The sequence below is a fragment of the Vombatus ursinus genome, unplaced genomic scaffold, assembly GCF_900497805.2.
Source record: "Vombatus ursinus unplaced genomic scaffold, bare-nosed wombat genome assembly UNPS02009132.1, whole genome shotgun sequence".
NCBI lineage: Eukaryota > Metazoa > Chordata > Mammalia > Diprotodontia > Vombatidae > Vombatus > Vombatus ursinus.
This window is the reverse complement of record NW_020948910.1, coordinates 10,407,527-10,422,125: the sequence shown is the minus strand read 5'-3', so window position 1 is coordinate 10,422,125 and position 14,599 is coordinate 10,407,527. Positions and strand designations below refer to the sequence as shown.

The 14,599-nt window shown below is 34.8% G+C and overlaps 1 protein-coding gene across 6 annotated transcripts in view; it reads right to left on the bottom strand.

Annotated features, from left to right (window-relative positions):
• Positions 1 to 87: 87 nt before the first annotated feature.
• REPS1 (RALBP1 associated Eps domain containing 1) overlaps positions 88 to 14,599 on the bottom strand; it is an 89,365-nt gene continuing 74,853 nt past the window's right edge. For 4 of the 6 annotated variants that reach the window (XM_027850680.1, XM_027850682.1, XM_027850684.1 and 1 more), the window contains 8 exons: positions 14,410 to 14,482; positions 13,043 to 13,161; positions 9,675 to 9,739; positions 8,035 to 8,220; positions 4,969 to 5,064; positions 3,585 to 3,733; positions 2,953 to 3,058; positions 88 to 1,479 (listed from right to left, as the gene is read on the bottom strand). In XM_027850680.1, the coding sequence (XP_027706481.1) occupies positions 1,411 to 1,479; positions 2,953 to 3,058; positions 3,585 to 3,733; positions 4,969 to 5,064; positions 8,035 to 8,220; positions 9,675 to 9,739; positions 13,043 to 13,161; positions 14,410 to 14,482 (863 nt within the window). In that variant the 3' untranslated portion in view covers positions 88 to 1,410. The remainder of the gene's footprint in view (positions 1,480 to 2,952; positions 3,059 to 3,584; positions 3,734 to 4,968; positions 5,065 to 8,034; positions 8,221 to 9,674; positions 9,740 to 13,042; positions 13,162 to 14,409; positions 14,483 to 14,599) is intronic. The other 2 variants (XM_027850681.1, XM_027850685.1) reach the window with 1 other exon arrangement.

Genomic DNA, 14,599 nt, shown 5'->3' with positions numbered 1-14,599 from the left:
AAAATTCAAATTAGTATCATTTCATGATGCAGAAAACTATCACTTACATAGGTATTACATAAGTCCTAGTTAAGAAAGGAACAAAAATGAAAATATTGTGCTGTTTTATTGGTGTAAAAATCACACAATTGCTAGTTCTGATTCTGCTGAGATACACCCATGCAGTTTGACATCTATGATCCCACAGCCAGAATAAGCCATTAAATAGATTATCTGCTGTTAGTCAGCAATTAAAGCAAATTTACATGAGATCAAAAGGCATGTATCATACAATATACAACAAATCCTAATACAGTACATCAACCTGAATAGTAGGATACACTCAGGGAACTCTGTTAATGGTGTAAAGCCTGTCTATATGCCCAAAGAATAAGGCTAGTGACAAGATGACAGACAGTAACCCAGAAATCCTAAGTACTTTTTGTTGGAATTAAAGTCCATAGAGGTATTGACAAATAATATACGACAATCTGTTACAGTCAAGACTGGTGAATGTGAATTATTAAAAGATAAGTATGTAGAACATGCAGATAGAAATGATGGTTGGGGGAAAATTTAATCTCTATATTAGGGATAAAATTCTGCCCCCTCCTCCTTTTTTTTCCTGCAGAAGAGACTTGGGAAAGGACCACTAGGTTCCCTACATCATAGTTATTTTTATGAATTCTGCTAAATCAAAAAAGTGTGGAAAAACATGATAGGTGACTTTTAGCTACACTCCATAGGGTTATTAAGAAAGTAGGAAATATGACAACTTGGTTGATATGGCAAGGCAGCCTGCAAAGACTCTGTGGCACCCTGAATGATTTGGTTTATTGCAAAGAGATAGGCTGCTTTTCCTGTACCTAGTATGTAGGCAGAGAATGCTTTGCCTACTACAGTACTGACAATTTTAAAGACTACAAAGAAAGTTTGTTTCAATGATCTACTTTTAGAAAGAAAATATAGGTGTAATATGGAAAGAATGAAACCCAAAGAGTAACGACTCTAAGAGTCATTACTCTTTACTGTTTTTCCTTTTCTACAAATACATTTCTGTGGACAGTGCTTGACATGCAGCTGAAGAAGCCCATTATGTACATAAATTCCAGTTTAAAGTTTTGGCCACTTAAACAAACATAACACAATGGACCAACATCATGTACTCTTTATGGTGGGGCTCAGCAAGGATTCAGAGTAGCAACAAATACAACGTTCCTTCCAGAAAAAGGTCATCCTGGCCCTCTTTATTGTTGAAATTAAAAAACAAAAAAAACCTTAAATACAATGGTGAACATACAAGGACAAAACAATCACAAAACTTAACGTTGAATAGAGAGCAGTGAGCTAAATGTCTGGTCTTCAAACTGGCTTAGAGAGAGCCCGATACCCCATTAAAAATGAGTATGTTCACAGTTAACGGCAATTGGCTTATAGGTGAGAGAATGGCCGAAGCTGTTCCAGTTGAACTTCCAGGGAAATTCTCTCTTCGAGAACATCCTGTAAAAGATTAGAAAGTGACAAAGTTACACGTATGGGAATATTTCAATTAATACATTTTTTAATAACACTAACATGCCTTGCTTAAAGAATGCACCACATTCAAATATATGAATTTGTAAAACAATTAGGAAGTGAATATTCACTTTACAAAATAAACTACTATAAGGATTTTTAAAAAGAGTTACCCATGTAAACTTAATTTTAATTTTTTTTTAAATTAGGGTTTATACAAATTTTTGCACATACAAATTTACTGCCCAAAGCAGAGTACATCTGCATTAAAAAAAAAAATCAGAAAAAAGGGGATTGTTCATATCAAGATTAATTCTACGACACAAAATTAACATGTACAAGAACTTTCAAAGCAGAAATTAACCTGTCAGCTTAGTTTTCTTTTCAAGTGATCAAACCTGGCTATATTTGATTTTCTTGGATATGTCATTATATTTTTATATAAATACTGCAATTTTATTCTTTACAGCCACATTGGGATCACCGTTGGTTCCCTATACCTAACTTGTCCTATGTACCAATCAGAAAATCATCAAATTCAGTCACTTTCTTTCCCTTCCTCTGTACATTACACAGATGGTATATCTGGCATGCTTTTTTTTCTCCTCACATTTTAAATAACATAATCTATTTTAAATTTCTGTCTAAACAACTACTCATAGATTACAATAGCAGTTAGTCTTTTAGTAAAGAATTAAAGTGTTGGCAGCATGGTAGAATGGATATAAGACTAGCCTTGGAGTCAGGAAAATTCAGTTCAGTTACTCCCTCTGACACAACTAGTCAAATGATCACGGATTAGTCATAAACTCAGTGTTTCAGGCAACTCTCCAAGACTGAGCTGTACATAAACTGATGATCCACATCAAAGTGGGGAGTTTCCATGGAGGAGTTCTTTCTATCAATTACATCAAACAAATATTCATTTATAAAGATCTTTTTGGTCCCAATAGGATAATATTTCTTTTTTCAGTCTTATAATAAAGTAAAACAGGGAGCCAAGTACATCTACTTTCTTCAAACTAAGTATTCCATCTCCTGTCTCCATTCATTTGACAGAGAAGCTGTTCCACATACCTGAAATGTCTGTCCTCTTTTGCTTCTGGTACTTGGAATTGCTAAGTTTTTTCAAGGCTTAACTTAAGTGCCACTATCTCCTATGGGAAACCTTTCTGTTTCCTTATTTGTTAGTAGTCTCTCCCTTCTCAATTAATCTTTGTACTTGTAGTATAATATAAGTTCCTTAAGGACTGGACCTTTGCTTTGCTTTGTCTTTGTACCCCCATTATCTTGCACAGTAGCTTGCATACAAGAGTTGATTAAAATAGTCGTTCATAGTGCTGTGAAAGATTCAACATCTCATAAAAACATTTAAAAAATACAGTTTCCCCCATAGAAGTAAAATACCACCATACTACATTTTTTGGTCATAGTTACAAACCCAGAAAATGTCATTACCTTTAACTGTTGCTGCAATTCACTATTCAATCTGGCCAAAACCGTGTTGGTTTCCTTATTGCGTCTAATTGATGCCTGAATAGCTTTCTTATCCTTCCCAACTGATCTGAGAAGATAAAAGGGAAAAAATAGAGTCCACTTCTTATCTTTAAATTCTTTTCATCCCTAGTAATTCTATACTACTCCTTGCACATACAGATACTGAATAGCAGAAATTCTTTGCTATTTTATGGCAAATTAACGCATATCTATCCACATTCTAGAACCTAAAACTACACATAGAGAAGGAACTTTAGAATAGCTATAGTTAAAATGTTAATGTCATTTTTAAAAGTTTGACAATTCTGATCCATGACTTACTTACAGAGGTAGAAAAATAGAACTATAATGGCTTCCCTCAACTTTCCAAATCAGCCATTTTGGACTCTGATAGGAAGGGGAGAGACGGAAAGCAGAGGACTGGTAACAAGGAACAATGTTTAAAGCAACCTACACCTACTAATAAATGGGAAAGTTGCCCAAAGAACAAATGTACCTTTACCCAAATGAAACTGATACAACCACAAACTGTTCAATCTGAACAAGAAAAAGTGATTCCAGATAAATGATTTAAAAATTTTAGCTTCGATTACCTAGGTATAGAAGGTTGTGAAGCTAGAACAGCAGCTAAGACACCTGTCTTTTGTGAATGTTCATCAACTTCTGGTCTTAGTTCATCCTCTGATTTTAATCTTCTACGAATAGGCTTAGGAGGTGGAGCAAGAGGTGTTGTGCTTTTGCCCTACAAGTAATACAAAACAATAAATACCTAGTTCCTAGTGCCTTGCAAAATGCTCTACCATATAGGATATTAATAAAATTATATATACAATAAAATTAATTTGATAGAGAACACTATTCAAAGGCCTTTATGGACAGTTACTAAATATTCTGGCATCATTGAATTCTGGGGGATGACATTCAATGTAAGTTTTACACACATATTATCATAAACTTCAAAACATTTCCTCTTCCTTCCATTAGAAACAATAGTATATACAGGGACAGCCTCCAGAAATGCAAGTTTATGTTACTTTGTAAATAATCTAAATGATGGAAATGGTCCAGAGGTACAGACCAATACATCATTGTTGTTTCCTCTTTTTCTGTATGGTCTAAAAATAAAGACTTGGTATATATAAAACAAATTACAATGAATGGGAAAAAGAATGTAGGTGGCAGTTGTTAACTAAGAGCTACAGGTAATTAGTTTACCTTAACTTTAAAAGTAATAGTGTTTAATGAAGCCTTCAAAATGGAACTTAGTAAAATAAAGCATTTTTATTCTTTCAAATTCCCTTACCAAAAACTTTAAGGAATGACTCAGATTCTTCTGTATTACAACTTTAACAAATCATTCTTAAAATTAATGGGCCACTGGTTGTCGATTACAAGTATTTATATTATCCAGAGATGTTTAAGCTAAGGGAAATTATTGCCCCAAAACTTGACAAACTAGAAAAATATATATATGTGAAAGGTCTTTCTTCCCATGATTCTATCCCATCATCTCAGAAGCTCTCATGGGTTCAATTATCTTCATGCAGATGACATTCAGATGTATCTCTTCACCCCAGTCTCTACTCTGAGCTTAATGCCTACATGACTAACTACAGGCATCTAGAGTATCTCAACTCATTATTTTCAAAACAAAACTCATTGTCTGCCTCTCTAAAACCATCCCTCCTCTAAACCTCTCTACTTTTGTTTAACAGGCTAAACAAAACAAAACAACATCCTCTAGTAACTCAGGTACACAATTAACAGAGTCACTACTTTTCTCTGCTTTTAAATAAGATGACCAGAATACAGCACTACCTAAAGGCAAAAGAATGGATTAGATCTCTCATTTCCATGAAGTTCATATATATAGTTTTCTAACTTCTCAAATTTCTTAAAAAGTTAAAATTTATGACATATAATACTGTATAAGCATTAAAAACAATCAACAAATATTTTAAAAGGCTCTTTGGATACCACGTTGGCAGGAGCACTAGCAGCTGTCTTTTCCTCAACTCTTCCATCTGGTTTGGCAACTCTAAGAGAACTTGAAGGATCAGAAGTTTTTTCAACCTACAAATACATAATGTATAATTGAGCATTTAGTGAATAATTAATTAATTAAGTAAAATAAACTTGATGATTTTCTAAGTGTGACCACTGACTATAAACTGTTTTTAAAGGTTAAAAAAAATTCCATAGCATTTCTGGGATGGGTAGTAGCTTCTAAACTTTATGCAACATTTCAGCTAACATGAAGAAGGTACTAGTTCAAGATTTATTAACCCACTTTGTATATGCTATAGATAAGACATAATAGAGAACGTTACCTAATTTAATTTGCCAATGGTGATTTTGTTTTTATTTTGCCCAAAGCATGATTATTCCGTGAAGTTGATATGTAATTTAAAAAATCAGTTATAGGATGGTTTCAATTTGGAATAAACTGTATAAGCCGGAAGCATGAAATAAATTTTATAAGCAGTGAGTTGCAAACACAGCAAATACTGTATTATGTAAAACCATTTCGAAGCATTACTGTTGGCATTAAATATTGCAATAAACTCTCTCATTTTCATAAAATCTAAGAATATAAGCTCAAGGACATACAAAATAGAAATGCATTATATAATATACACAAAAGTTTTTTCCCATTTTTCAAATGAAGCATGCCAGGGTCTCATGCTTAGGTTTTCTACATATATTTTAAAAAGATATCAACCACTGATAGACTTCAGAATAATTTTTTTGAAAAGCATCAAGTTTTAAAACTATGCAGAATTACTATGCATGCTTTGGCCTAATAGTATTATATGTGTGAAAGTGCTTGAAAAATACCAAGTATAATTAAATACAAGGTAAGAAAACTTAAGTGAAATTGTTTTTCCTTGGTTATTCTAGGCTTGGATCTTAAATTATATATACATATATAATTGTGTAAGCTATTAGATTCCACATGTTAAATATCAAATATCATACCTCTTTGAATTAACAAGACATTTCAATCAATTGTGATTTGGCCACTGAGGATAGCTTCTTCCAGTGATGCAGGTTACAATCTATCAGAGCCCTCCTATCCTCTCTGCCTTATTCACATTCTCCCATAAATTCTCCAAAAAGTTCACTCACCCAACATATTGGAGGCCTCCCTCTAGATTTCTTAATATTATGCAAGAATCAGTAGAGCAATTCACTTGAGCTATATCCATGGGCTTTCATTACATGACTCAATCTACCTTCTTTTCTCATAATATATCTTTTTGATCATAACTTTTATGCCATTTCTTGTGTGCAATTAATGATGCATTCTATTATACGTCTTTCCTCTCTCCTCAATACAGACGTTTCACAGGCAGTAGTATTATATAATTCCCAATTATATAGTCACTGCAAGTATAGTACAGTTAACAGGCTAAATATTTTTCCCTCAGAGAGAATCATAAAGTTATTGAAAAACCACATGAAATTTTCCAAGTACAATCCAATTCACTCTTCTATTTAATTCAGGGCTCAGTACATCACTGTCCACCTGCAAAGCCTATATAAGTAATATGTACCCATGGACCAGGCTACCTATTCTGCCAACAGTACATCATAGTACAAACAAGAGGCAGTCTTTATCAACTTGCATTTTCTAAGTGAATCAGTAGTACAAGAACTTTTGTGCAGTTATTCATTTCATTTAAGAAGCTCTTATTTAGGAAAGTTTGATTTAATCAGCAGGCTTTCTGACAAAAGAAACATCTGGAGGACCATCCCAGAAGAAGACAATACCTCTTCGAAGCATTTGGACTTTGAGTTAGAAATTTCTTTGATTATAGTAAATGCCTTTGATGAACAAATTTGTCTCTTTTTTCTGCTCCCCTTGATAACCAGACACACAAGGAAACTATCTCTGCTGTTGTAGCTAACAATGAATCTGTATGATCTAGGCATATACAACGGAAGATGACCCCTTAATGAGAAAGCCTTTAAAACAGTCTTGTACTCTACCATGTCAAATGCTTTTTTTCTATCAACAAAACAGTGGGATTGTATTCCCTTGAACCTTTAAGCCAACTATGTGACTATAAAGATGTGGCCTGCCATACAATATTATTTGTGAAAGCCTGATTGTGTGTGTGTAAATCATTCTCATAAAGATTTGTGAAAGTAAGAAAGTAAGTACGGGGGTTGGAAGTTACATACTTCCTAATCTGTACTTGGCTCTGAATTTCTTATGCTGCAGTTCACAACTACAAGCCTACTACTACCATATATGATCTAAACTACAAGAGTCTCTAGTCAACTAAATATGGCAGTCAATTAGGTAGGTGTGAAACAAGGTGTTACAATAATTATCAAATGATACAAATGGAACTTTTGAATGTTCTGCAGCCCTTTTCAGGCAATAGCAAATTCTTTTTCTATAACAAACAAGATCTTAATTCATCTCCACATTTTGACCAGAATCTTCTCTAAATTTAAAAAAATTAACATCTAGCATTTCTCTTATTAGTTTTTTTGGAGAAATATTTTATATGATTGCTACTCATTTGTAATTCCTTCCTTGGGAATTATCTGTTCATAGCCTTTGACTACCTGTCCATGGAGGGAAGAGGTCTTTGGACTGAATCTTCTTTATTTAAATTTAAAAAAAAAAAAAAAAGGGCTTATTCTCACTAGGTATTGCGTTACCCTCAATACCCTCTAGGAATTTTTTCCCCCTTGAGGAAAAAGAACTTATGTTCAGGGTATCATTAAAAACAAAGGTGATGGGTGATCTGTCAATGTGGGGAAGGGGAACAATCCACACTAACAGATATTACAGATCTTGGATGTATTGTGCCTTCATAGTCTACCTTATATTTTAGCTACTTGTGTACATGCCATAGCTTCCCTGTTGGAATGTAAAGTTCCTGAAGGAAAAGACCATGACTTATGCTTTTTTCAAACTCCACACTCAGGGCTCAGCAGAAAACAAGTGTTAAAGAAATGTTTGTTGAATAGCAGGCAAAAATTCATTACCTGAAAACGAAATCATATGTGCTCATAACTACTAACCTGCAAGACTTCTGGATGCATTTCAGCTTCATCATCAGGTTCTTCATTTACACTCGATGCAGCAAATACTTCAAATTGGCTGAAATCTGCAAAATTTGGTTGTTCTGGTATCTGTTGAGGTGAGGTACTAGTGTGAGTTATTAGGCCTTCAGCATCCACTGGACGATGCACATGAGAACCTGGAGCCTATAACAGTAACAAGAAAATAGCACGGGGAGAATAACTAATGTGAACTTTAATTTAGTATACTACTTATCTATTCTGTATACATTACTGTATCAATACCAAGACAAATTTCTGCAATATATGTTAATACATTATTCATATTCCCAAAGTAGTTTGAGCACATGCTTGATTCACCTTATTACTTTTTCTTCAACATTTAAAAAAGAACATATCATTATACACTTTGGTGTGTCCAATTTTTCATGACCCTACATGGGGTTTTCTTGGTAAATATACTGGAGTGGTTCTTCAGTGGATTAAGACAGAGGTTAAATGAAGTGCCCAGTGTCACACAGCTAACGAATGGCTGAGACTGAATTTGAACTCAGGTCTTCCTGATGCCAGGCCCAGAGATCTGTCCACTGAGCCACCTAGGGACCCCACTATCAAAGACTACAGAGTTTTTTAAAAGATCAATAAAGCTCCTGTTACCCCCCCACCCAAAAAAGTACTACTCAATTTCTTTATCTGTAACACTGGACTAAGGATTCATAGATTTCTTTTTTAAGAGCTAGGAGTCCTCCAGGAAAAAAATAGAGAAAAAGAAAAAGAAAAAGGAAGGAAAATCTGTAAATTTACAAAGTGTGAAAGGGATGGCTAATTTTTGGGGGGGAAGGGGCTGCCCTGAAAAGTCTACTTTTTGAAGATACTTGTTGCCAGAGGAATGAAGAAAGAAAAAGGAAAGGGTAGTGGCCAGATCAAATAAAGGTTTAAAAATGCTCGTTCTTTTCACATCTTGTTGCCTTGTACAGTTATTGTGAAAAGAGATAATTGCTTACCAATTTGCCAAATTCATTCTCTAGTTTCAAAGAGATGACATCTTTAATTTCTTGTTCCCCTTATGTTTTTCAAAAGCTGCAATTTATTTTCTCCATGATGATTTGGCTTACCTTTCTATTTGAGTTTCCACTGCTTGTTCAGTTAATTATTACGTACGGTTTCCTCTGGCTCTTACTTCTCTTTCCTCTGCTTCAGTTGTTTTTTTTTTCTCCCCTTATGCCCTTAAATGTTTTTTAAGGAGCAGTCACTACTCTTGGATACTGCTACAATTACTTCATACAGCTATCCTAGAAGGATTTTTTTTTTCTCAAAGTGAGAATTTAATTCATAACAATCTACCCAATTAATTGATGTGGGAAGTAGCCACCTAAAATGTGTACCATAATTCTGAGCAGTTGTCTTCTCAGATAAATAACATTTTGTGCTTTTTCAATATGCCACAGGAACTCAAAGAATTTTTTAAAAACTGGGTTTAATTTCACCTAGTTGAACGTTAATTAGGAATGGTCATCAAGCATCTCCTTTTACTCCTTTGAAATTAATTCTGTGAGAGAATCAAATGACTAATAAGCAAACAGGGATTATGGGTAGCAATAAATGAAATTCAAAAGCAAATGCTGAACTAATCAAATTACCTGTGAAGGCTGTGGTCTTGGAGGCACTGCAGGAGGATGGGCAACAACTCCAGCCTGTTGCTGTCCTAGAGGGATATGTCATAATTATTATTTTGTAAAATACATGGGGGCTCAGTCATCTAAAGGCAAGTTCTAAAGAATCAGTTCAATTAAATATTTATTAAGCACTTGTGTGCCATGTGCTCTTTGAGACTTTGGAGATAACAAAAACAAAAATGACACAGTCCCTGTCTTCAAGGAGCTTGATTGGATTTGGAGGATGCAACATTGTAAACAAATAAGAAAATAAAAGGTAATATGAAGGAGAGAGCACTAATAGGAAAGGGAACATTGAATTTGGGAAACAGTAAACATTCCAATCTGGCTGGAATAAAGAGTGGATGATGAGAAATACTATAAAATCTGGTTGATTAGGCAAGTTGGCTAAGCCAGATTTTGAACAGCCTTAAATGCCAGGTTGAGCTGAGCGATGTGAACGTGAGCAACGGGAAGGAGTGCACTGGAGTGATAAGCACCTGAACTGAAGTAATGAGTAGGGAGCAGATGGGAAAGATATGGAAATAGAACCGGAAAGACTTGCCAGGTGAATAAATGAGTGGTGGGGAATAAAGAACAGTCTAGAATTCCTGGAAAGATGGTGCTACCAATTCAGTTCAATGCTTTATCAAGCACCTATTATCACAGAAATGTTTTACATGATTGCACTTATATAAAACCTGTATCAGACTCCTTACTGTATTAGGGAAGGGGTAGGGGAGAGAGGGAAGGAGAGGGTTTAGAACTTAATTTAAAAAAAAAAAAAGAATGCTAAAAATTATTATTACATGTAATTGGGGAAAAATATTTTTTTTTAAAAAGCACCTATTACGTGCAAGGCTCTAGGGAAACAAAGATAAAAACAAAACAATCCTTGTCCTCAAGGATTTTTGGAAGGATTAGGGAGGCATTAAACACTAGGGTAAAGCAGAAAAGGTCTCTTAAAGTGACATAAGCTGAGCCTTGAAAAAACTCTAGAAATGAGGAAAGAGAACAGTCCAGTGATAGGGACTGTTTTGTACAGTGAGCAGTAAGTGGGGCCTGTTAAGACTGGAATGTAGCGAGAGGGGCAATAATGTGCAATCAATTTGAAGAGAGGCTGAAGCCAAATATCAAACAGAAATCTGTACTTTATAACAGAAAAGAGAGGGGGAAAGGATATTTTCTGAGAAAACAGAGCAGGATGGCATCAAAGGCATTCAATTTATCAACAAGCATTAACTAAGTGCTTATTATGTGCCAGGTACATAAGTTTTAAATTCTAGGGATTCAAAAAACAAATATAAAGAAAAAGCTACTGCCCTCAAGAAGTTTACTGAGTAAACGGATTAATCTTGGCAAGGAGAAAGCAACCCTTCCTCAGAGACTGGAACAAAGTGAAGAAGGGTTTTAATGTGAGTGACTCTGAGCACCTACTATGTAGCAAGACACTGGGAAGGCAGAAACAATAATGAAAGTAACAGAAATATCAAGATACAGGAGTCATCTTCTAAAAAGAAAGGGGGTAGGATAGCATTGGGAGCTTCAGGAAACTGAATTCTACAGATTTAAGAGCTGGAAGGGATCTTAGATATTATTGGCCCCAGGAAATGAGGCTGGGAGAGGTTAAATGACTTGTTATAGGTCACAGAGCTACTAAGAGTCTGAGGGAGGATTTGAAGCCAAGGCTTCCCAATTTCAAGTCCAGTGCTGTATCCACTGCACCATGGGCGTATGACTTTTTCCAACAGCATATGGCAGTTCAGGAACCAGATCAAAGAAGGTAGATGATGGGGTCAGACCTAGGGGTTGAGAGCTGATAATGACAAAATAGATCAAAGGTTGGAGAACAGTGTGTTAAGTAGAACTGATTACCTAGAGGATCAAGACTACAAAGAGAATAAAGTGAATCTAGAGCAGTGCCCTAGTGGAGGGAGAACAGAAATGGATGAAACGATAAGAGGTCATGGAGATGAAGAACAGAATTAGGAGTGAAATAGAGAGACACGAAAGGACAAGAAATAATCAAAGAGGAAAATTTCAGAGTTCACAATCAGAGTTAAAACAGTTTTAGTTGATAGTGAGAACTAAGAGATGACCACTCCTATGGATGGCTAAGGTAGAAAGGGTTTTTATATAATGACAATTAAAGGAACTGATGAAATGGGAAGCCACGCTGTTCATCAAAGGGACATTATCAACATGTCAGCTGCAAACACGAGGGCAAATACCACTTCATTCTAATTGTTGTGTTCCTCCCCCCCATCCAAAAGTTAGTAGTGCCTTTCTCCTTCATAACTACCTTATATTTATTTTGTATGGATTTGCACATTATAGGTTGTTTCCAGATAGGAAGTGTTAAGCTCTTTTAAATTGTTTCTTTTTCTTGTCTTCATATTCCTAGTGCCTAGCACAGAACTACAAGCTTAATAAATGCCTGCTAATTACTGATTTTATATCCCTCCACTGCCTAGAAATCAGGATGTACTCAATAAATCTGTCAATAAGGGGATCCAAAAGTTCTCTGAAATTTCAATAAAGTTATTAAAACAGCTTGATTCTGGTAACTTTACCACGTAGAAACCATTTGTAGTAACAAGTGTGTGCATCTTAAAGTGAATTTTTTTTGGTATATTGTTGAAAGCAAATCAACCTTAACAGGTAAAGTCATATCAGTAATCTACTGGGTGTGTACATAATGGACTGAAAAAACAAATAGCCAACATTGTAGTTAAAAAAAGCTCCCACTTGATTTCTAGGATGTTAGGACTCAATAAACAGTTACACATAACATAAAAAGATAAAACTGTAATGGCTTGAAAGTAAATGAAACTGAAGTTTTCATATTTTATAGGCTAAGCAGTCAAGGAACATGGTCAGTTTTTAGTGAGAAGCTTTACTCTGTTCAAGGAGTTAACTTCAAACAATAACACGTTAAAGCCGTCCTTTTAATGTATTTCATTGATGTATTTCGTTATAGAATGCTCATTTTTGGTAAATCCTTCTTCCCACCCCTATCCTTAGCAAGATGCTCCTTGTAATAAAGATTTTAAAAGGAGCAATGAAAGCAATTCAACAAAACCAATACAGGGGCCATCCCCTTACAACATATGCAGAATCTACACACGTAATACTCCACATCTCTACATGGAAGACGCCGAGGTGCACTTTCTCAACACTTGTTTGGGCTCTTGTAAGCCTGCTCATTCTAATTACCAAGGAAATAATAAGTTTCAAAACAGAACATGTTTTAAGAATGGGCTAAAATTATGACATTAAATTGCTTTATTTGGCCCAATTCCAAAATTTAATTGAATTAACTTTAACTTATATCACAGTTCTCTAATCCCTACCTGTTGTGACTGTAAAGGTTCTATTCATATCTAAAGATGATGATCTGGAATGGGAGGGATGAGGTCTTGGAGGTGGGGGTGGAGGTGCAGTGTTATCTGGAGATGTTCCTGAATGTGACCTGCAAAATAAAATTCATGAGAGGAACTATTTGAACCAGTGACAGTTATTGTAGCTTTTTTATTTTTATATTACCTGACATAATATAACAAACATTTCAATTTTACTGACCCCCAGATTAACTGATTGGGTGTCATACTTGTTTACCCTCTGGTCTAGGTGGCTTTCTGAAATAAGGGGCTTTGCCAGGCAGAAATATTCAGTGTAGCACACATACCCCTGAAGGAAAGGAAATGCACATTTATTTAAATATATCATTCTGCAGGCCAGATTCCTGGATGGAAGTTTGGCTTGGGTCTGGCTGTCCCTGGAGAATCATCTCTTTGCTGCCATATCCTAGTTATACAATTACTAAACAAAGCATTATTTATACTCTGAAAAGGTACTTCGTGCTATGGGTTTTGTTGGTTTAATCTTGTCACAAGGAAGAAAACTGGATATATAAATTTCCATAATGTAGGAAATGCAAGAAAATAATAAAGGATATACATGCAATCAGGAGGAAAAAAAACTGTGCTTTAATGAAAAGAGGTATTGCCTATATGCCAGAATGAAAGGAGAGAAGTCTTTGTCCCTGTGCATAAGTCAAGAACATACACTTTGTAAACATTAACGCTAGAAAACCCACAGCTTTTTAAAAAAAATCAGATTTAAATGTCTAAATTTATGGATGGAGAAGCTTTTTCAACACAGAAATTGATAAGGTTGTTTTAAAAGTAAAATTCACCTGTTGCTACTTTTAAGTTGATAACATCCAATATAAGTTCACTCATTTGCCACCTTATTTAGATTTATACTGTTCAGATATAAAGGGACTAATAAAGGGACTTCCACTGTGGAAGACTTAAAAGCTCTTTTGAAAAGTCTCCAGAGAGAAGGAAGTTCATAAGGGGATACAGACAAACAGGACAGTTTTATTATTCCCAGTGGTAATTATTTAATACCATTAGTTAAGTTTTATATACAATCCTCTCTTCTGTTATTCCATGTACATTGCAAATTTTCATGTTTCTTGATGTTTAAATTCATAACAATGCTTTTAAACATTTTAAATTTTTTAAAAATTAATTTTTAAAAAGCCTCTACAAAATACATAAAAGAAAAGTTCTACACTTAATTAAAACAGTAAATAGTACAATTATTTGGTTTCTATTCAGCTGTACCAGCAATTAAATAGCTTTTGGATGATAGAATGATTTGTGCTGTGTTCAAAATATTTTAAAAGGTCTTTATTGCAGGAAATACTGACCGTTGTCGAGTTACAGTGTTTCCAATCTGCTCTGGGTCAGAGGTAAAAGAGTCTGAACTACTGTACCCATCTGCTGGTGGTAAATTGGAAAAAAAAAAACAAAACACAGTTTCATAATTAGTCACCTCATTTTTACTCACTTTTTCCAACAATGTATTTTTAGATTTTACGTGTTATACATTAGCAGAGA